General features: G+C 44.8%; 1 protein-coding gene across 1 annotated transcript in view; it reads left to right on the forward strand.

Moving 5' to 3' along the window:
* Window positions 1-4018, forward strand: part of CCDC91 (coiled-coil domain containing 91) — a 116676-nt gene extending 112658 nt beyond the window's left edge. The window contains 1 exon segment of the mRNA XM_032221545.1: window positions 3593-4018. Coding sequence (XP_032077436.1) covers window positions 3593-3757 — 165 coding nt within the window. The 3' untranslated portion in view covers window positions 3758-4018.
* The last annotated feature ends 13024 nt before the right edge of the window (window positions 4019-17042 follow it).

A 17042-nucleotide genomic window follows, 5' to 3' on the forward strand; every position in this document is an offset into this window, starting at 1 on the left:
GCCTCCTGCACCTCAAAGATAATAATACCTCCCCAAAAATAAGGCCAAATGCTAATTTGGGGGGGGGGGTGTCAAAAGAAAATAAGACCCTGTCTTATTTTCAGAGAAACACATTACCTGTCATTCTGTGGGATTGTCATCTTCCATTCTTTTTTTAAAGAAGTTTTTTTTTATTTTTCTACAAACACATCATTGTGTGAACAGTGTGAAACCAGAGTTACATTTTAGTACAAATAAAAAAATACCCTTCATATTCAACACAATTAACAATCTTACAGTCTTTTAATAGTAATACAGATATTTGGTTGAATTATAAACTTTCCTCAATTATTCAGTATTTCAATATATGGATTTTTTTTTCTGCCAATCTCCATGTTCTTAATATCACTCCTTTTACTACAGATAGAATAACAATAATCATACTTGTTAGGTTTAACAAACTTATATAATTCTAATAGCAATACACTCATTTCTGTAAGCCGCCCGGAGTCTTTCGGGATTGGGCGGCCTAGAAATTCAATAAATGAAATGAATGAAATGAAACCACTTCCTACAGTGCAAGGACTCTAAGCTCATCCCCCTCTTCACACCTTCCCCCATTCTAGCTGGAGATTCTATCACAGGCACCAGTGGTGGGTTTCAAAAAATTTTCGAACCTACTCTGTGGGTGTGGCCTCCTTTGTGGGAGTGGCTTGCCGGCCATGTGACCTGGTGGGAGTGGCTTGCCGGTCATGTGTTCTCTCTCTCTCTCTCTCTCTCTCTCTCTCTCTCTCTCTCTCTCTCTCTCTCTCTCTCTCTCCTTCCTTTTGTCTCTCTGTCCCTTTTTCCTTTTTTTCTTTCATCTCTCTCACTTTTTTTCTTTCTTTCTTTCTTTCTTTCTTTTCCTCTTTCTCTGTGTGAGTCTCTGGTGTGTGTGTGTGTGTGTGTGTGTCAGTGGTGGGTTTCAAAAAATTTTCGAACCTACTCTGTGGGTGTGGCCTCCTTTGTGGGAGTGGCTTGCCAGCCATGTGACCTGGTGGGAGTGGCTTGCCGGCCATGTGTTCTCTCTCTCTCTCTCTCTCCCTCTCTCTCTCTCTCTCTCTCTCTCTCTCTCTCTCCTTCCTTTTGTCTCTCTGTCCCTTTTTCCTTTTTTTCTTTCATCTCTCTCACTTTTTTTCTTTTTTTCTTTCTTTCTTTCTTTTCCTCTTTCTCTGTGTGAGTCTGTGTGTGTGTGTGTGTGTGTGTGTGTGTCAGTGGTGGGATTCAAAAATTTTGGAACCTCTTCTGTAGGTGTGGCCACTGATGGAACCTCTTCTAACCAGTTCAGCAGATTTGACGAACCGGTTCTACCGAACTGGTGCGAACTGGTAGGAACCAACCTCTGACGGGCACCAAGAGAAAATGGCTGTCACGGGGAAAGACAATTTGCAAAATCACGCCCGTATTTAAAGGCGTAGAAAACAAAACAACTATTAAATTGTGCGAACGTGCAACATTCCAGTACACGGTAATAAAATACCCTGGCATTTCAAGAGCATCTTTTATTTCAGTCTTAAATGGCATTAACGTCTTTTAAGAAATTCCCTTTTAGGGCAAGCAAAAGAAACTTAGTGAGGTGTTTCCTTGACAATTAACTTGATTGGATGCTTTTGGTAAAGCAAAATAAGCCAACCTTTGTATTGTGCAATATGGGCCTTTGTTTTTACTTTGAAAAGAAAACTGATTGTGTAATGTGTGCCTGTATGTTGTCATACATTCCTTCTCCCCCCAAAAATAATCCATCTTTTTTCTGGGACAAGGGGAAGAACCATTCTCCTGCCTTGCGAATAGTTATTCCTCTTGACCAGAGCTGTCAGGCTCAAAGGATCAAGAACAAATATATGGGTTACTTCTGAATTCTTTCTTTCTTGTTATTCTCCTATAGACAGAATCTCGCCAGACTAAAGCAATTATCCATTTACTTACTTCAAACTCCTGGAATCGAAGCTGGAAGGTTGTGTGCAAGGGTTCTCGGTATCATTATATATTCCAGCCAAGTCAGATCAAAGAGTTTGGAGCAATCAATTGTATCCGAAACGTTAATGAAAGACTCTGTGACTGTGTTCCTAACAACGCCTAACAAGTTGTTGAGAGAAAAGAAAGTCATTTTATTCATGATTGTCATTATGTGTTTTTCTATTAAGTATAATTATGAATGAAACCAAAGAAAAAGTCCTTCCAGAATCCTTGAAATTGTTTTGAGACTCCCTAAGAAACTGTTTTATTAATTCTGAGATCCCTCAATGGTGGGAATTCAGTAGCAAACAGATGATTAAAAAAAGAGACAGGAGAAAGAAGGAAAAGACATTTCCCACAATATTTTATTAAACTACCTTGCAGTTCTGCCCAAGAAACTTGATACCGTGCAATATGCCAGCTCTTTGGTGATGGGGAATAGGGAATTCTGGGTGTTGAAGTCCACGCAGCTTAAAAGTTGCTGAGGTTGAAAAACACTAATCTAGAGAAGATTTGTGTTCTGACTAGGCTTCCTAAGATCATGAAGCAGATTCCTCGTCCCGATAAAACCTCTTTTGTTTAAGTTAAAGGGAATTCCTCTCCAGCAAAGTCCAGGCAAACAGTCTTTCATAAGATTTCACAACTACAGACCTTTATCAAGCTTGGAGGGCTGCCAGGCCGATATCTTCCAAACTCCACGCTGTAGCAGCAATTACTTAGCAAGAAGTCAGGAACAGATCTTCACCCTCACGAATTGAACTAATTGTCTCCTGCAAACTCCACTCCCCTTTTGCTCCTCTTTTATTCCCTATGGGAGGGGCCATTCACCGTCCACCTGGGTCTTTACTCCTGAGTCGGCCCTTGTTCCTTAGCTGTTCCCTTCTCCTGGCAGCTCTGTGCATGTGCACAGCAGGGACAGGCTCCAGCTCTTCTTCTGCCCCACTGATCTCCGACTCCAAAGGCAGCTGATAACTGTCAGACGGCCCTGGCCCCATCTCTGCCTCCGACGCAGAGTCCTCACCAGAGCCTTCCCCAGACTCCAGGACTGCCCCATGTTCCTCCCCAACCTCCCCATTGTCTGGAGTCTGCCCGCTGGCGGGCGACAGCAGTTTGAGACTTCTTCCTTGTAATAAGAAGCTGCCATCTGGCTACCACCCGGGGGAGGGCCTTCTCTGTGGCAGTTCCGGCCCTTTGGAACGAACTCCCCGCAGAGATTCAGACCCTCACCTCTCTCCAGGCCTTCCGGAAAGCCGTCAAAACCTGGCTGTGCCGGCAGGCCTGGGGTTGACGAGTTCCCCTCCCCTCTCGACCTGTGTGGCTGTGTGATTCTTGGTTATTTTAATCACTTGTATTGTGTTCTATGTTCCCTTTCCCCCCTTGAGTTGTTCGCCGCCCTGAGTCCCTCCCGGAAAAGGGCGGCATACAAATAAAATAAATCTAAATCTAAATATAATAGCCTCAGTTTTTTAGTGTAGCTTTTAATGATTGGAGCTAGAAATAATTGAGCCAATTCCTATCCCTTCGCGTCTCATGAGTTTAAATCAAGGGGTGCGTTTTTCTTTGGATTTCCCTGCGTTTTGCTTCACGTGTGCTTTTTTTTTTTTTCTTGTCCTGACAGCTGGATCAAGTGATCCGTCAGCGTAGCCTTTCCAGTTTGGAGTTGTTCCTGTCTTGTGCTCAGAAGCAGCTGAACTGCTTGCTGCAGGAGGAAGTCACAGAAGCAGAGACAGAAGGAAAGGATTCCGTAACGTCGATCACTCTTCCTGAAGATGCCGGAGACTAGACCGCGAACTGGGATCAATCAGACAGTCTCGCGTTGTTTTAGCTAGATGTTCAGAATCCTACCGCAGGGCTTGTAAAACTAACGGTTTTGTTCTGATCAGCTCCCCAAACACGACAAACCCTCTGAAATTAACTCTAAAGATTCCTTTCTTTGGAGCGCCAGCAGCCCACGGGAAAAAAGTTTCACTCACCGCAGGCTAACAAGTCTGTCTGGCCAGAAGATTAGTTGCCTGCCACACCTATTCATCTCCGCCCCCTGCCTTTTATCCCCAGAGCTAGGGTGGGGCTTTGCTAGCAGCGGTGGCTCTTCTGTCCCAAGGATCAGCCGATAAATTTCCACTGCTCTCCTCTCCTCTGCCACATCTATTCATCTCTGCCCCCTGCCTTTTATCCCCAGAGCTAAGGTGGGGCTTCGCTAGCAGCAGTGACTCTTCTGTCCCAAGGATCAGCCGATAGATTTCCACTGCTCTCCTCTCCTCTGTCACATCTATTCATCTCTGCCCCCTGCCTTTTATCCCCAGAGCTAAGGTGGGGCTTCGCTAGCAGCAGTGACTCTTCTGTCCCAAGGATCAGCCAATAGATTTCCACTGCTCTCCTCTCCTCTGCCACATCTATTCATCTCTGCCCCCTGCCTCTTATCCCCAGAGCTAGGGTGGGGCTTTGCTAGCAGCGGTGGCTCTTCTATCCCAAGGACTGGCCCATAGATTTCCACTGCTCTCCTCTCCTCTGCCACATCTATTCATCTCCGCCCCCTGCCTTTTATCCCCAGAGCTAGGGTGGGGCTTCGCTAGCAGCAGTGGTTCTTCTGTCCCAAGGACCAGCCGATAGATTTCCACTCTCTCCTCTCCTCTGCCTTCTGCGCACACATGCATCGGGCACTGGACAAAGCTGTTCCTCCTCTTCCTCATCAGCCAGACCTGGGGGCTGTTGACTCTCCATCTGAGGGCTGGTGGATGGCCCAGGCTCTGCCTCTCTCTCTGACAGCTCCATTCCCTCTTCCCTCCTTGGAGGTCTCATGTTGCCTTGATGCTGACCCTGGCTCCCATGCCTCCTCTTCCTCTGATTCGTCTGCTGGAGGGGCCAGTGGCCGAGAGGCCACAACAGTTTGTGTGAAATCTTGGCAAAGCTAATGAGCGCCAAGGGCTCCCACATAGTTTTAACAAGAAATGCAGTCATTGGCACATCTCCGTAAACCCACGTATTCCCAGCAACAGAGTAGGTACATTTATCCTTCACTAACCTAAGCTTCTTTTTTATTTATAATGTTGCATGGAGGCAGCATTGCTTTTGTTATTTATGTCATACTAAACCGGCATTTATTCAATTTATCAATTGAAAGAATTTTCAATCTCTGAAATAAAACGAACTCTCATCCAAATTGAAAACACTAATTGGAGACGTTCAAATAACAACTGGGGTTGAAACGCCTTATTATTTATTTGCATCTGTTCCAAAGTGGCCTGTTGCATTCTCTACGTGTGTGTCTTTTCATGGGGAAAAAAAAGTTGTTGTTTTTTTCAGTTTCATGGTTTGCCTTAAGATTCCCTCCTTAGCTGGGAAGCCAAATCTGTTGTGTTATTACTTCTATTGTTCTTATAGGTTAGGATTATCACCTTAATTCATGCAAGGAAATAACAATACTTGAAGGCATCAACAAGGTGGGGAAAATGTTTAGTAGCTGTAATGCAAAATTACCCAATCTTGAGAACTGGAAGATGGGCGGACTTCAGCTCCCAGAATTCATTCACTCTAGTGGTGGGTTTCAATTTTGTTTACTGCCGGTTCGCTCGTGCATGCGCAGAAGCGTTCAAGCGGGTGGGCGGAGCCTCCCGCCACCTCTACGACCGGTTCGCCTGATCCGGGCCAAAAAATGGGAGCAACCCACCACTGATTCCCTCCCAGAATCCATGCTATCTCTGGAATCCTGGGAGTTGAAGTCCACGCGTCTGAAAGTTTTCAGGGTTGAGAAATCCTGCTCTAAGGCACATTGTGATCTGCAAGGGCAGTGGTGTCCTTTAGACTGCAAAACCAGTTTCGTGAAATTGAAATTAGAAATTGAAATTAGGTTTCTGAGGACACTGGGATTTCTTGGGGGTTTGGAGAAGATGTTGAATGTTTTAAGCTTTTTATGTTCCAAGGGGTTTGGAGGAATGTAATGGTTGGGGTGGCTTTTGGACGCACTCTGGTATACATTCTTAATTTGGGCTGTTCCAGACAATAAAACACACTACTAAAAATTGGCCGCGTTGTGGGCAAATTCCAGTGGCAACATCTCAGAAGGCATTGGAGCTGTAGAGGGGTAGGTTGATCTCTTCGTGGTATGTACACCCCGGCTTTCAATGATGCAATCAAGTTAAAGAAATGGAAAGAGTCTGTGAAATTTCCATGGCTGTTTGTAGGTGTGTAAAAGGAACAGAGGAGCTAACACTAATGTAATTATTCACTTTGGAGTATAAATTTTAATTGTTTTTCTTGCGCTTCGCAAGATGCTATATATATATATATATATATATATATATATATATATATATATATATATATATATATATATATATATATATATATGTATGTATATATATATATATATGTTAATGGTTTAAACGATGAAATAATTGAGCAACTTAGTGCTTTTATGCTTGTTACTGTGAAAATTATTCTTTACCAAATAATCCCGTGTTCGGTGTGTTTCTTCTTCAAGGAGTCTTTTTAATTGAATTGAATTGAATTGAATTTTATTATTTGTATGCCGCCCTTCTCCGGGAAGGACTCAGGGCGGCGAACAACTCAAAAAGGGGAAAAGGGGAACATAGAACAGAATACAGATAATTAAAATAAGCAAGAATCACGCGACCACACAAGTCGAGAGGGGAGGGGAACTCATCAACAACAGGCCTGCCGGCAAAGCCAGTTTTTGACGGCTTTTCGGAAGGCCTGGAGAGAGGTGAGGGTCCGAATCCCTGCGGGGAGTTCGTTCCAGAGGGCCGGAGCTGCCACAGAGAAGGCCCTCCCCCGGGTAGTAGCCAGGTGGCATTGGCTAGTAGACGGAACCCGGAGGAGGCCAACCCTGTGTGATCTAATGGGTCTTTGGGAGGTAATTGGCAGCAGGTGGTCTCTCAAGTACCCAGATCCAATACCATGAAGGGCTTTATAAGTTACGAGTAGCACTTTGAAGCGTATCCGGAGACTGATCAGTAGCCAGTGTAGCTCGCGGAGGATAGGTGTAACGTGGGTGTACCAAGGTAAATGTACGTATGAAGTGTGTTTGTGTGGGTGTGTATCAGTGGTGGGTTCCGACCGGTTTGGCCAAACCGGCAGTAGCTTGACGGCCTGGGTCGCTGGAACCGGCAGTCACCTAGATCTGCCCCACCCCAAAACTGCTTCACTCAGCGGCGCCTACAAGGGCGCCATCTAGTTTTTTGCTTCTGCACATGCGCAGATCAATTTTAGTTATACTGTGCAAGTGCATGCAGCCCACATCAAGTGGATGCGTGCATCCCTCCTCAAGCTCACATGTGCGGCCTGCATCAAGCGCATGTACGGAGCCCACATCAAGCACATGCACACAGCCCGTATCAATAAACAGAGAGATAGAATCAAGATCCCGTGAAGTGTTAATACCACTTTATAAGGACTTGGTAAGGCCACACTTGGAATGCGGCATTTAGTTTTGGTCGCCATGATATAAAAAGATGTGGAGACTCTGGAAAGAGTGCAGAGAAGAGTAACGAAGATGATTAGGGGACTGGAGGCTAAAACATATGAAGAACGGTTGCAGGAACTGGGTATGTCTAGTTTAATGAAAAGAAGGAGTAGGGGAGACATGATAGCAGTGTTCCAGTATCTCAGGGGCTGCCACAAAGAAGAGGGAGTCAAACTATTCTCCAAAGCACCTGAGGGTAGAACAAGAAGCAATGGTGGAAACTAATCAAGGAGAGAAGCAATTTAGAACTGAGGATAAATTTTTTGACAGTGAGGACAATTAATCAATTGCCTCCAGAAGTTGTGAATGCCCCAACACTGGGAGTCTTTAAGAAGATGTTAGATAGCCGTGTGTCTGAAACGGTATAGGGTTTTCTGCCTAGGCAGGGGGTTGGACTAGAAGACCTCCAAGGTCCCTTCCATCTCTGCTATTGTATTTTATTGTATAAGTGCGTGCGGTATGCCCCTAAGCAAACCAGTAGTTGCCGGAACCCACCATTGGTACGTATGTTTGGAAAACAATGGCTCATTTCTTCATGTAGAAAACTCTTGTTTGTTTTTAATTTATTGGGGGAACAAAGAGGGGCTTAGTGTTCACCCAAATTCTTCCGCTGATCTTTTAGTAAGGCTAGAAAGCCAAGAAGTGTCCCACTCTGTATTCACACCTCAATTTATTATTATTATGTATTAAAATTGTATGCCACCCATCTCATCACCCAAGGTGACTCTGGATGGCTTACAATGCAGCGAATTTCCATTCTCGGTAGAAATAGATGTTCTGCTTCCTTCCATCCATTTTATAGCAAGGCTAGCTGATAACTCGGCGTAGCCCTGGTATGTATGTATCCCAATCGTGTATTAGAGGGAGCCACCTTCTGGAGCACTGTGAAGCCGTAACTGTGGCAACTCCACTATGCTGAACAGTGGAAGCCATTTTAAGGCACAACAGGCTGTATCTAAACAGCGCTTGAATCCAAAATGCACACTATCACTGTCAAAAGTACCGTGACTTGACACTATAGATATAATTCAGTCCTTTTCATTTCAGCGGCCCAGGCGTTCCAGAGTTATGCTGGAACACACACAGACACAGACACTGAGGGGTGTTAGGGGTGTCTCACCCCCACAGTATTTGTTTCCAGAGAGTAAGTCATCTGTGTATCAAGCTTGGTTGAAATTGCTCAAGGGGTTCCAGAGTTATGCTGGAACACACACACACACACACAGCAATTTTTATACATATAGAATGTCTTCAGCAAGAAAAATGAGCTGAGGCAAAGAGTTATCCAATGGTGTTTTTTGTTTTTTTTTGGCCCAAATAATGTAGGGTTTTTTTTTTAATCTGGTGCCAAGAAAAATTGCCTTGAGGTTAAAATTTCATTGGATAGAGTTTCAGCTGACAAATGGACAACTACAGGAAGGAGCTAAAGGGCTTTGGGTGTTCTGTAAATGGTTTGGGCCTTAAGGCATGTTTTTACTAGTCAGTGCAAAGCCTCCTTAGATGGTACTAAGATGAGAAGATTCCAGGCAAAGGGGAAAAATCCAAAATATTCTGGAGATTTAAGACTAACTAGACAATTTATGACTCATTAGGTTAGTCTTTCTTCTACATATAATAAAGGCTCCTGCCATTTCCCTCCCATTACAACTTTCAGAAGCTCTCCAGTGAAGTCACCTCATCCTTGGCTCACCTGTAGAACTGCCTGCCATTTTGCTGAGGGGAGGGAAATCCAAGACTGCCACGGACCATGAGGAAAACTGCATCCCCTCCCCACTCTGGCATGTCTTCAAGGGCCGCCTTCCAGGGAGGTAGAAGGCTCACACGTTGACTGCTGCCCCCCTCCCCTCACCCAACCCTACCTTGCAGAGGTCATCCAAACTTCTCCCTTGTCCTTCCTCTTTTCACATATAATCATGAAAGATTAGGTTTGCATGTGAAAATTCAATTTAACTGAGGTATTGCTAAAATCTATGCACAGGAATGTGTGACCCGACAACAGCGCGCCCGACAACAGCGCCCCGACAAAACCGTGGCGATAAAACCACGACATTGACAGCGCGCCAACGAATGAGCACAGAAGCACGCCGACAAGAGCGCCGACAGAAGCGCCATTATGGTTAAGGTAAGGGTAAGGGTAAGAGTTAGGGCTACGTTTAGGGCTAGGGTTAGGTTCAAGGTTAGGTTTAGGGTTAGGTTCAGGGTTAGGGTTAGGGTTAGGGTTACATTTAGGGTTACATTTAGGGTTACATTTAGGGTTAGGTTTTAGAGCGCGCTTCTGTTGGCGCGCTGTTGTTGGTGCGCTTCTGTGCTCATTCGTCGGCGCAATTTCAAACTCGCGCTTTTCTCCCCTCGGTTTTATTGGTGCGCTTCTGTCGAGCGCGCATTTGTCGGTGAACCACAGGAATCTTGTCAACTAATGGTCAGCACCTGATTAGAGTTAGATAAGGGCCCATGGCACTTAAGGCAGGTTGGACTTACTGTATTTTTCGGAGTATAAGATGCACCGGAGTATAAGACGCACCAAGATTTTGAAGAGAGACAAAATTAAAAAAAAAAAGTTTTTGCACTCTGAAGACCTCCCAAAAACAGACCGTTTTCACAAAAATGGGCCCGTTTTTTTGTTTTTAAAAAAAGGCATGCACAGCCTTTAGGAGGCTTGTAGAGAGCTCCTGGGGGCTGGGGGGATAATGAGTAAAAAACAGCCCATTTTCAGTCAAAAAAAGGGCATGCATAGCCTTTAGGAGGCTTCTGGGGGCTGGGTAGAGGCAAAAACGAGCAAAAAAACCAAGCCACTTTTCGCTCATTTTTGCCCTCCCCAGCCCCATGAGTGTTCTGGAAGCCTCCTAAAGGCTATGCATGGCCATTTTTGCAAAGGGGGAGGAGTTTCAGGAGGCCAAAATGTTGTATTCCGTGTATAAGACACACCCAGAGTTTCACCCTCTTTTTTTGGGGGGGGGGAAGGTATGTCTTACACTCCAAAAAATACGGTAGTTCACTTGTGGCTATGTAGGAATTCTAGGCTGATCCCTCTCTTAACTCTGCCCTCAAATCGGCCAAAAGGTGCTTTTTCAAGAGGCAACTGGACTTTCTATTTTTCTGTAAACCACTTAGAGACAGCTGTAAAGCACCATGGAACAATATATTAATCAAAGTCCCAGTGCTATGATGTAGCTGCTTAAAGGATGAAGAATACTGCTTTCTCTTCTTTCCAGAAATCATCCTTTGGAAATTTACATCTGTCTTGCCTGGTTGACATTTCCCCCCCTGTTCCTCCAAGATGTAACTTATGTACTACATAAGATAAAAGGGGTCTGTATTGGTTTCTCCGCTTTGGAGAAGAGGATCTGCAGAGAGATCAAAATTTCAAGATGATGGACTATCTTCAACCACAATTATCCCTGTTTCTATATCATGGGCAGGGGTGGGTTTCAACCGGTTCGCAGCGGTCCCCGCGAACCGGTTGGTTGGTGAACCCGGGAACTTCCAGGAACGGCGAAGGGCCCACCCGGTTGGTCGGCGAACCCGGGAACTTCCGGGAACGGCGTAGGGCCCACCCGCTCCTTACCCGGTTTTGACGAGTTCTGCGCTTCCACGCATGCGCAGGACGCATACAGCACCTGTGCGATCCTCCAGGAGCAGCTGGAGCATTGCACAGACTCTAGTACGCATGCGTGCGCTGCGCACGTGCACAAGGACGCCGCCGGCCCCGTTCCAACCAAACCGGTTGGAACGGGGCGAGAAACCCACCCCTGATCATGGGTGTCAAACTCAAAGCCCGCGGGCCAGATGCAGAGGAGGACCAGTCTGCAGTGCCTCTGCCAGCGAAAATGGAGCTCCGATTTCGGCTGCAACAGCCTCCTGCAGGTCTCTGCCAGTGAAAACGGAGCCCGGGGAGGTCCATTTTCGCTGGCAGAGGGTTGCAGGAAGCCGCCGCAGCTGAAAACAGCCCAGGTTGGCCGCACACTGCCTCCCTGATCTTTGTTTTCGCTGGCAGAGGGCTGCAGGAGGCCGTCACAGCTGAAAATGAAGCCTCAATGAGTGACATCGAGGTGGCCATGCCCATCCTGGCCATAGCAATAGCAATAGCAGTTAGACTTATATACCGCTTCATAGGGCTTTCAGCCCTCTCTAAGCGGTTTACAGAGTCAGCATATTGCCCCCAACAACAATCTGGGTCTTCATTTTACCCACCTCGGAAGGATGGAAGGCTGAGTCAACCCTGAGCCGGTGAGATTTGAACAGCTGAACTGCAGAACTGCAGTCAGCGGAAGTGGCCTGCAGTGCTGCATTTAACCACTGCGCCACCTCGGCTCTCTGCCATGGCCATGCCCCCATTGGTCTCCTCTCTTGAAATAAATCCTGTTTGGATTAAGTTCCAGATTAATTAGCGAGAAACTCAGGTTCACTTGTTGAACCCCAAACATCCAAATGGTGACAATTCATCCACGGAACCTGACAGAATCTTTATGTTTGGTCGTGCAATCCGCCAGATGTTTAGACAAGAAGAAGAAGAAACACGCAGGAAGTACAGGCAGATGTTTTGCAGGGGAACATACCGTGCGTGCAATTTGCAATTATGATCTAGATTTCCCCTTTGCTGCTCCTTTTAAAAATAATAATCATCATGCAGTGGCCTATAAAACCGTATCATAAAATAGCAAATGTTATGGGTCCTTGAGAACGTCTTCTTTTATGAGTAATCCAAACTTTTGATCATTCTGATCTGTACTGAAACTGCTCTTAGAAAATAAAAAATATGTGGTTCTCCGTCTCCTGGAGCCCTATGTATTTTACAGGGAGGGATGTACATTCGTGACATTGTTTTGAGGTGAATAATTTTCTGCAATAACAGAAGCCACCTACCTATTTTTTTTTCTTTCTGACTTGCAAACTGCCTCTAAAGAAATAGACCTTTTAATACATGCCAGTTTGGGGAGGGTTTTTTTTTCCCCTTCTCGTCTGTAATTCTGCACATTTCCAACTTCCTTATAAACCCAGCATTTTTTCCATTGTGCTTTGTGACTAATGAGGCATAAGAATGTCGAAGCATAAATACTTGGGCTACTCTATCTTCCCCCTGTGATGTTTTAACTGCCAAATTGACAGTTGGCTCTAAGAAAGGTAAAAACTGCAGCGGGCAACAGAAACCAAGGGATGAATTTGTCTCCTGACCACACGCAACTCTAGCACTGCACACAAATACATATGGAAAATTCTCGCTAATATCGCCTGAACTGGAGCATGGATTTGACCCTGCCAAAATATACGAAAGGCTTGTCTTTAGAGAAAACCAGAAACGCCCCCATTAGAAGGTCAATTTTTGGAACTGCAAAATGACAACAATGAAAACAAGTATATAAGGCAGTGGTGGGTTTCCAAAATTGTTCGAATCTACTCTGTGGGTGTGGCCTCCTTTGTGGGAGTGGCTTGCTGCCCATGTGACCGGATATGAAGATGCCGATGACACTTGTCAGAACCACCTTAAATTACCTCACACACAGCACTGGCATGCATAAGAATAGGATGTAAACTTGTTTTCTAAAAGGCATCTTTGGTTTGCGTTAAAACAACTTCAACACACGCAATGTTCTGATTGCACCACAAACGCAGTAGTCATCCTTACCTTTCACAGAGGCACTGAGTTTTATAAATATGAGCATGATAGTGTAGAATAATCATATCCAAGGACCAATGGTGGGTTTCAAAAAAGTTTGGAACCTCTTCTGTAGGTGTGGCCTGCTTTCCGGGTCCACTGGTGGAACCTCTTCTAACCGGTTCGGTAGATTTGATGAACCGGTTCTACCGAATAGGTGCGAACTGGTAGGAACCCACCTCTGATATAAGGCATAGATAGCAATTTTAATACAATACAATACAATACAATACAATACAATACAATACAATACAATACAATACAATACAATACAATACAATACAATACAATAGCAGAGTTGGAAGGGACCTTGGAGGTCTTCTAATCCAACCCCCTGCCTAGGCAAGAAACCCTACACCACTTCAGACAGATGGCTATCCAACATCTTCTTAAAGACTTCCAGTTTAGTATATTGATATGGAAGCGGAAATACACCGATGAGAGGAAGAGTGGGAAGCAGAAGGGAGAAGAAAGATGGGAAGAGAGGGATAGGAGAGAGGGTAAGGGGGGAAGATGAGGAGGATAAGGAGGAGTGGAATGTAGAGAGAGGAGAAGGAGAAAGGAAGGGGAAGTAGAGTAGGAAAGGATGATGGAGGGAAGATAGGAAGTAGGAGAGAGGTAGAAGAAAGAGGTGTATGGAGAGCAGAAGAGCTAATAATGGGTGTTAACTTTTGGGGGGGCGTTGATGACAAGAGGAACTGATGTAATCATTATTTAATACTATATGATACTGGCTATGTATAGTATACATGTGATTGTATGTTATGAAAATGGAAATAAAAATTATAAAAGAAAAATAAAAGACTTCCAGTGTTGAGGCTTTCACAACTTCTGGAGGCAAGTTGTTCCATTGATTAATTGTTCTCACTGTCATGAAATTTCCCTTCTGGCCACCTCACCCCTCACCCCAGGGATGGGATTCAATTTATTTTTTTACTACTGGTTCTGTGGACGTAGCTTTGTGGGCATGGCAGGGGAAGGTTGCAAAACCCCCATTCCCTCCCCACTGCCTGCAATTTGGCAGTTCGAATCTCACCAGGCTCAAGGTGCACTCAGCCTCCCATCCTTCTGAGGTCGCTAAAATGAGGACCCAGATTGTTGGGGTGCAATTCAATTTAACTGACGTATTGCTAAAAACTATGCCCAGGAATCTTGTCAACTAATGGTCAGCACCTGATTAGAGTTAGATAAGGGCCAATGGTACTTAAGGCAGGTTGGACTTACCGTATTTTTCGGAGTATAAGATGCCCCGGAGTATACGACGCACCAAGATTTTGAAGAGAGGCAAAATGTAAAAAAAGTTTTTGCACTCTGAAGACCTCCCAAAAACGGCCCGTTTTTGTGACTCTGTAAACCACTTAGAGATGTCTGGAAAGCCCTGTGAAACGGTATATAAGTCTAAGTGCTATTGCTATGTGGCATATCTTGTATGAGCTTGCAATCTATATTAACATTACACCTAGGTTAAAAAAAACATAATAAAATACCAATGTTAAAGAGATCTGTATTCAGATAGCAATGTCTAGGCCATCTAACCATTGAAGCGCAGTATTGTTTATATTTTTTTTTTACAAAAAACAATATACTAGACCGATTTATGCACTCGGCTTACTGCCAATCATGATGTGGTCTACAGTTTGATGTGGGACCCCACAGTCACTGAGGGGAGGGTGCTATGCCTCATTTATAGAATGGAGCTGCTGATTCTGCTCCACAGAGGAATGATTGAGTCTGTCATCTGCACCTCCATAACTGTCTGGTTTGGCTCTGCAACCCAACAAGACAGACACGGACTTCAGAGGATAATCAGAACTGCAGAAAAAACAATTACTGCCAACCTGCCTTCCATTGGGGACCTGTATATTACACGAGTCAAAAAGAGGGCCATGAAAATATTTACAGACCCCTCACATCCTGGACATAAATTGTTTCAACTTCTACCTTCAAAATGATGTTATAGGGCACTGCATACCAGGACAACTAGACACAAGGACAATTCTCCCCCCCCCTCCATGCTATCACTTTGCTAAACAACTAATTCACACAACACTGTCAAACCGTTTAGTAAGGCTGTGTTACTACTATTCTTCTCAACCTTCCTATTACCTATTATCTCCTTTTCTACTTCTGACTGTAATTTTGTTGCTAGCATCTTTACGATTTATATTGTTTTATTTAGTTCTCTGGTATGGTTTATGTTGATTGCTTATTTAGTATCCTGTTGTGGCCCAGCAGGTGCCGTTGGAGCTGCCACCAGACTCTGACAGCGAGGGGCCCTATGAGTCGGCTCTGGAGGATGTGGAGGACCCTGGGCAGAGTTCCGACTCCGAGCAGGGCACAGAGAGGCTGGTTGGCCACCAGGAGGCACCTGAGCCTTGGACCAGTGGGGAGGAGACAAGGGAGAGTGAGCCGGACGCCAGCAGTGAGTTGTTCCTGGATGCACGGCACCGAAAAGCTAATAGGAGTAAGGAACAGTTGCACAAGTACAGGAAGTAATTGCACTCAGCTGGTGGTCATTAGGCTCCTCTCCAGACTATAAAAGGACTGCTTGTGCACACGCCCTTTTGCAGAAGTCAATGCAGGAGCTAATGTTGGAGAACATTATTGTGAGCTTGGCAGGCTGGATTGCTGCCAAGCCTTATCTGTGCTGGATTGCTGCCCAAGCTTGTCTGTGCCAGTTTTCTGCCAAGGACCTGTCTGTCTGTTAATTAAATGCCATAACTTATCTTTGGCTCAGAGTGTGTGTTGGTGTGGGACGAGGGTGGTCAGAACAGTATCCTATGACTATCACTAAGTTCTTATGATTTATGATGAATGCATTTTTATGATGACCATGATTTATCACTTATAGCTTTTATGTACACTGAGAGCTTGGGTACCGAAGACAAAGTCCATGTGTGCCCAATAACACTTGTGCCAATAAAGAATTCTAATTCTAATTATACAGAGAATCCCAGCAGAGGTGCAAATCTTATTCAGGATTATCTATTGCTAGTGTGATAATTCAAACCCCACACCTTTTGTGTAGGGTCATTTCAATGTCTGTCTATGACTGGGCCACCATTGACCCATTTCACTTTTCTTTGGGAACCGATGTTAAAAGTTGTCAAATTCATATAGCTCAATACTTCCCAGGTCCACAACCCCACACAGCAAACCTTTGGAAAAAAATCTCTTTGATACAGATATTGAGTCCAATTGCACGCAGCTAAAAAGGTAAAGGTTCCCCTCGCACATATGTGCTGGTCGTTCCCGACTCTAGAGGGCGGTGCTCATCACCGTTCCAAAGCCGAAGAGCCAGCGGTGTCCGAAGACATCTCCGTGATCATGTGGCCGGCATGACTAAAAGCTGAAGGTGTACGGAACGCCGTTCCCTTCCCTCCAAGGGTGGTTCCTATTTTTCTACTTGCATTTTTACGTCCTTTCGAACTGCTAGGTTGGCAGAAGCTGGGACAAGTAATGGGAGCTCACTCTGTTACGCCGCGCTTGGGATTTGAACCGCTGAACTGCCGACCTTTCTTATCGACAAGCTCAGCGTCTCAGCCACTGAGCCACTAAGTCTTAGCCGCTAAGCCACTTCGTCCCGATGCAGCTAAGATCACCCAAATATTTGGGCTACCCTGATACAAATCAGGATAATAGAGCAATTTTAAAGGCAGTAAACCCATGGGGAGAGAACAGGCTTTCCAATTGCGGTATTAAAAAGACAAAGAAAAACAGTTTTTTAAAAAACACATTGAAATATTATTTCTCTCAATGTTTGGTCATTATTACATGGCTATGGAATTTGGTCTACAGTCTTTTGTTTGGCACCTGAACTCTGAGTGTCACGAATGACTTCATTACAGCTGCTTCCAGTTTAAGAGTCAGAAAAGTTAATTAAAAGAACTTTTAAAATAGATGTCTGACAGCATTTGTGGTGAGAAATGAGCA

The sequence above is a fragment of the Thamnophis elegans genome, chromosome 7 (genome assembly GCF_009769535.1).
Source record: "Thamnophis elegans isolate rThaEle1 chromosome 7, rThaEle1.pri, whole genome shotgun sequence".
Classification (NCBI taxonomy): Eukaryota; Metazoa; Chordata; class Lepidosauria; order Squamata; family Colubridae; genus Thamnophis; species Thamnophis elegans.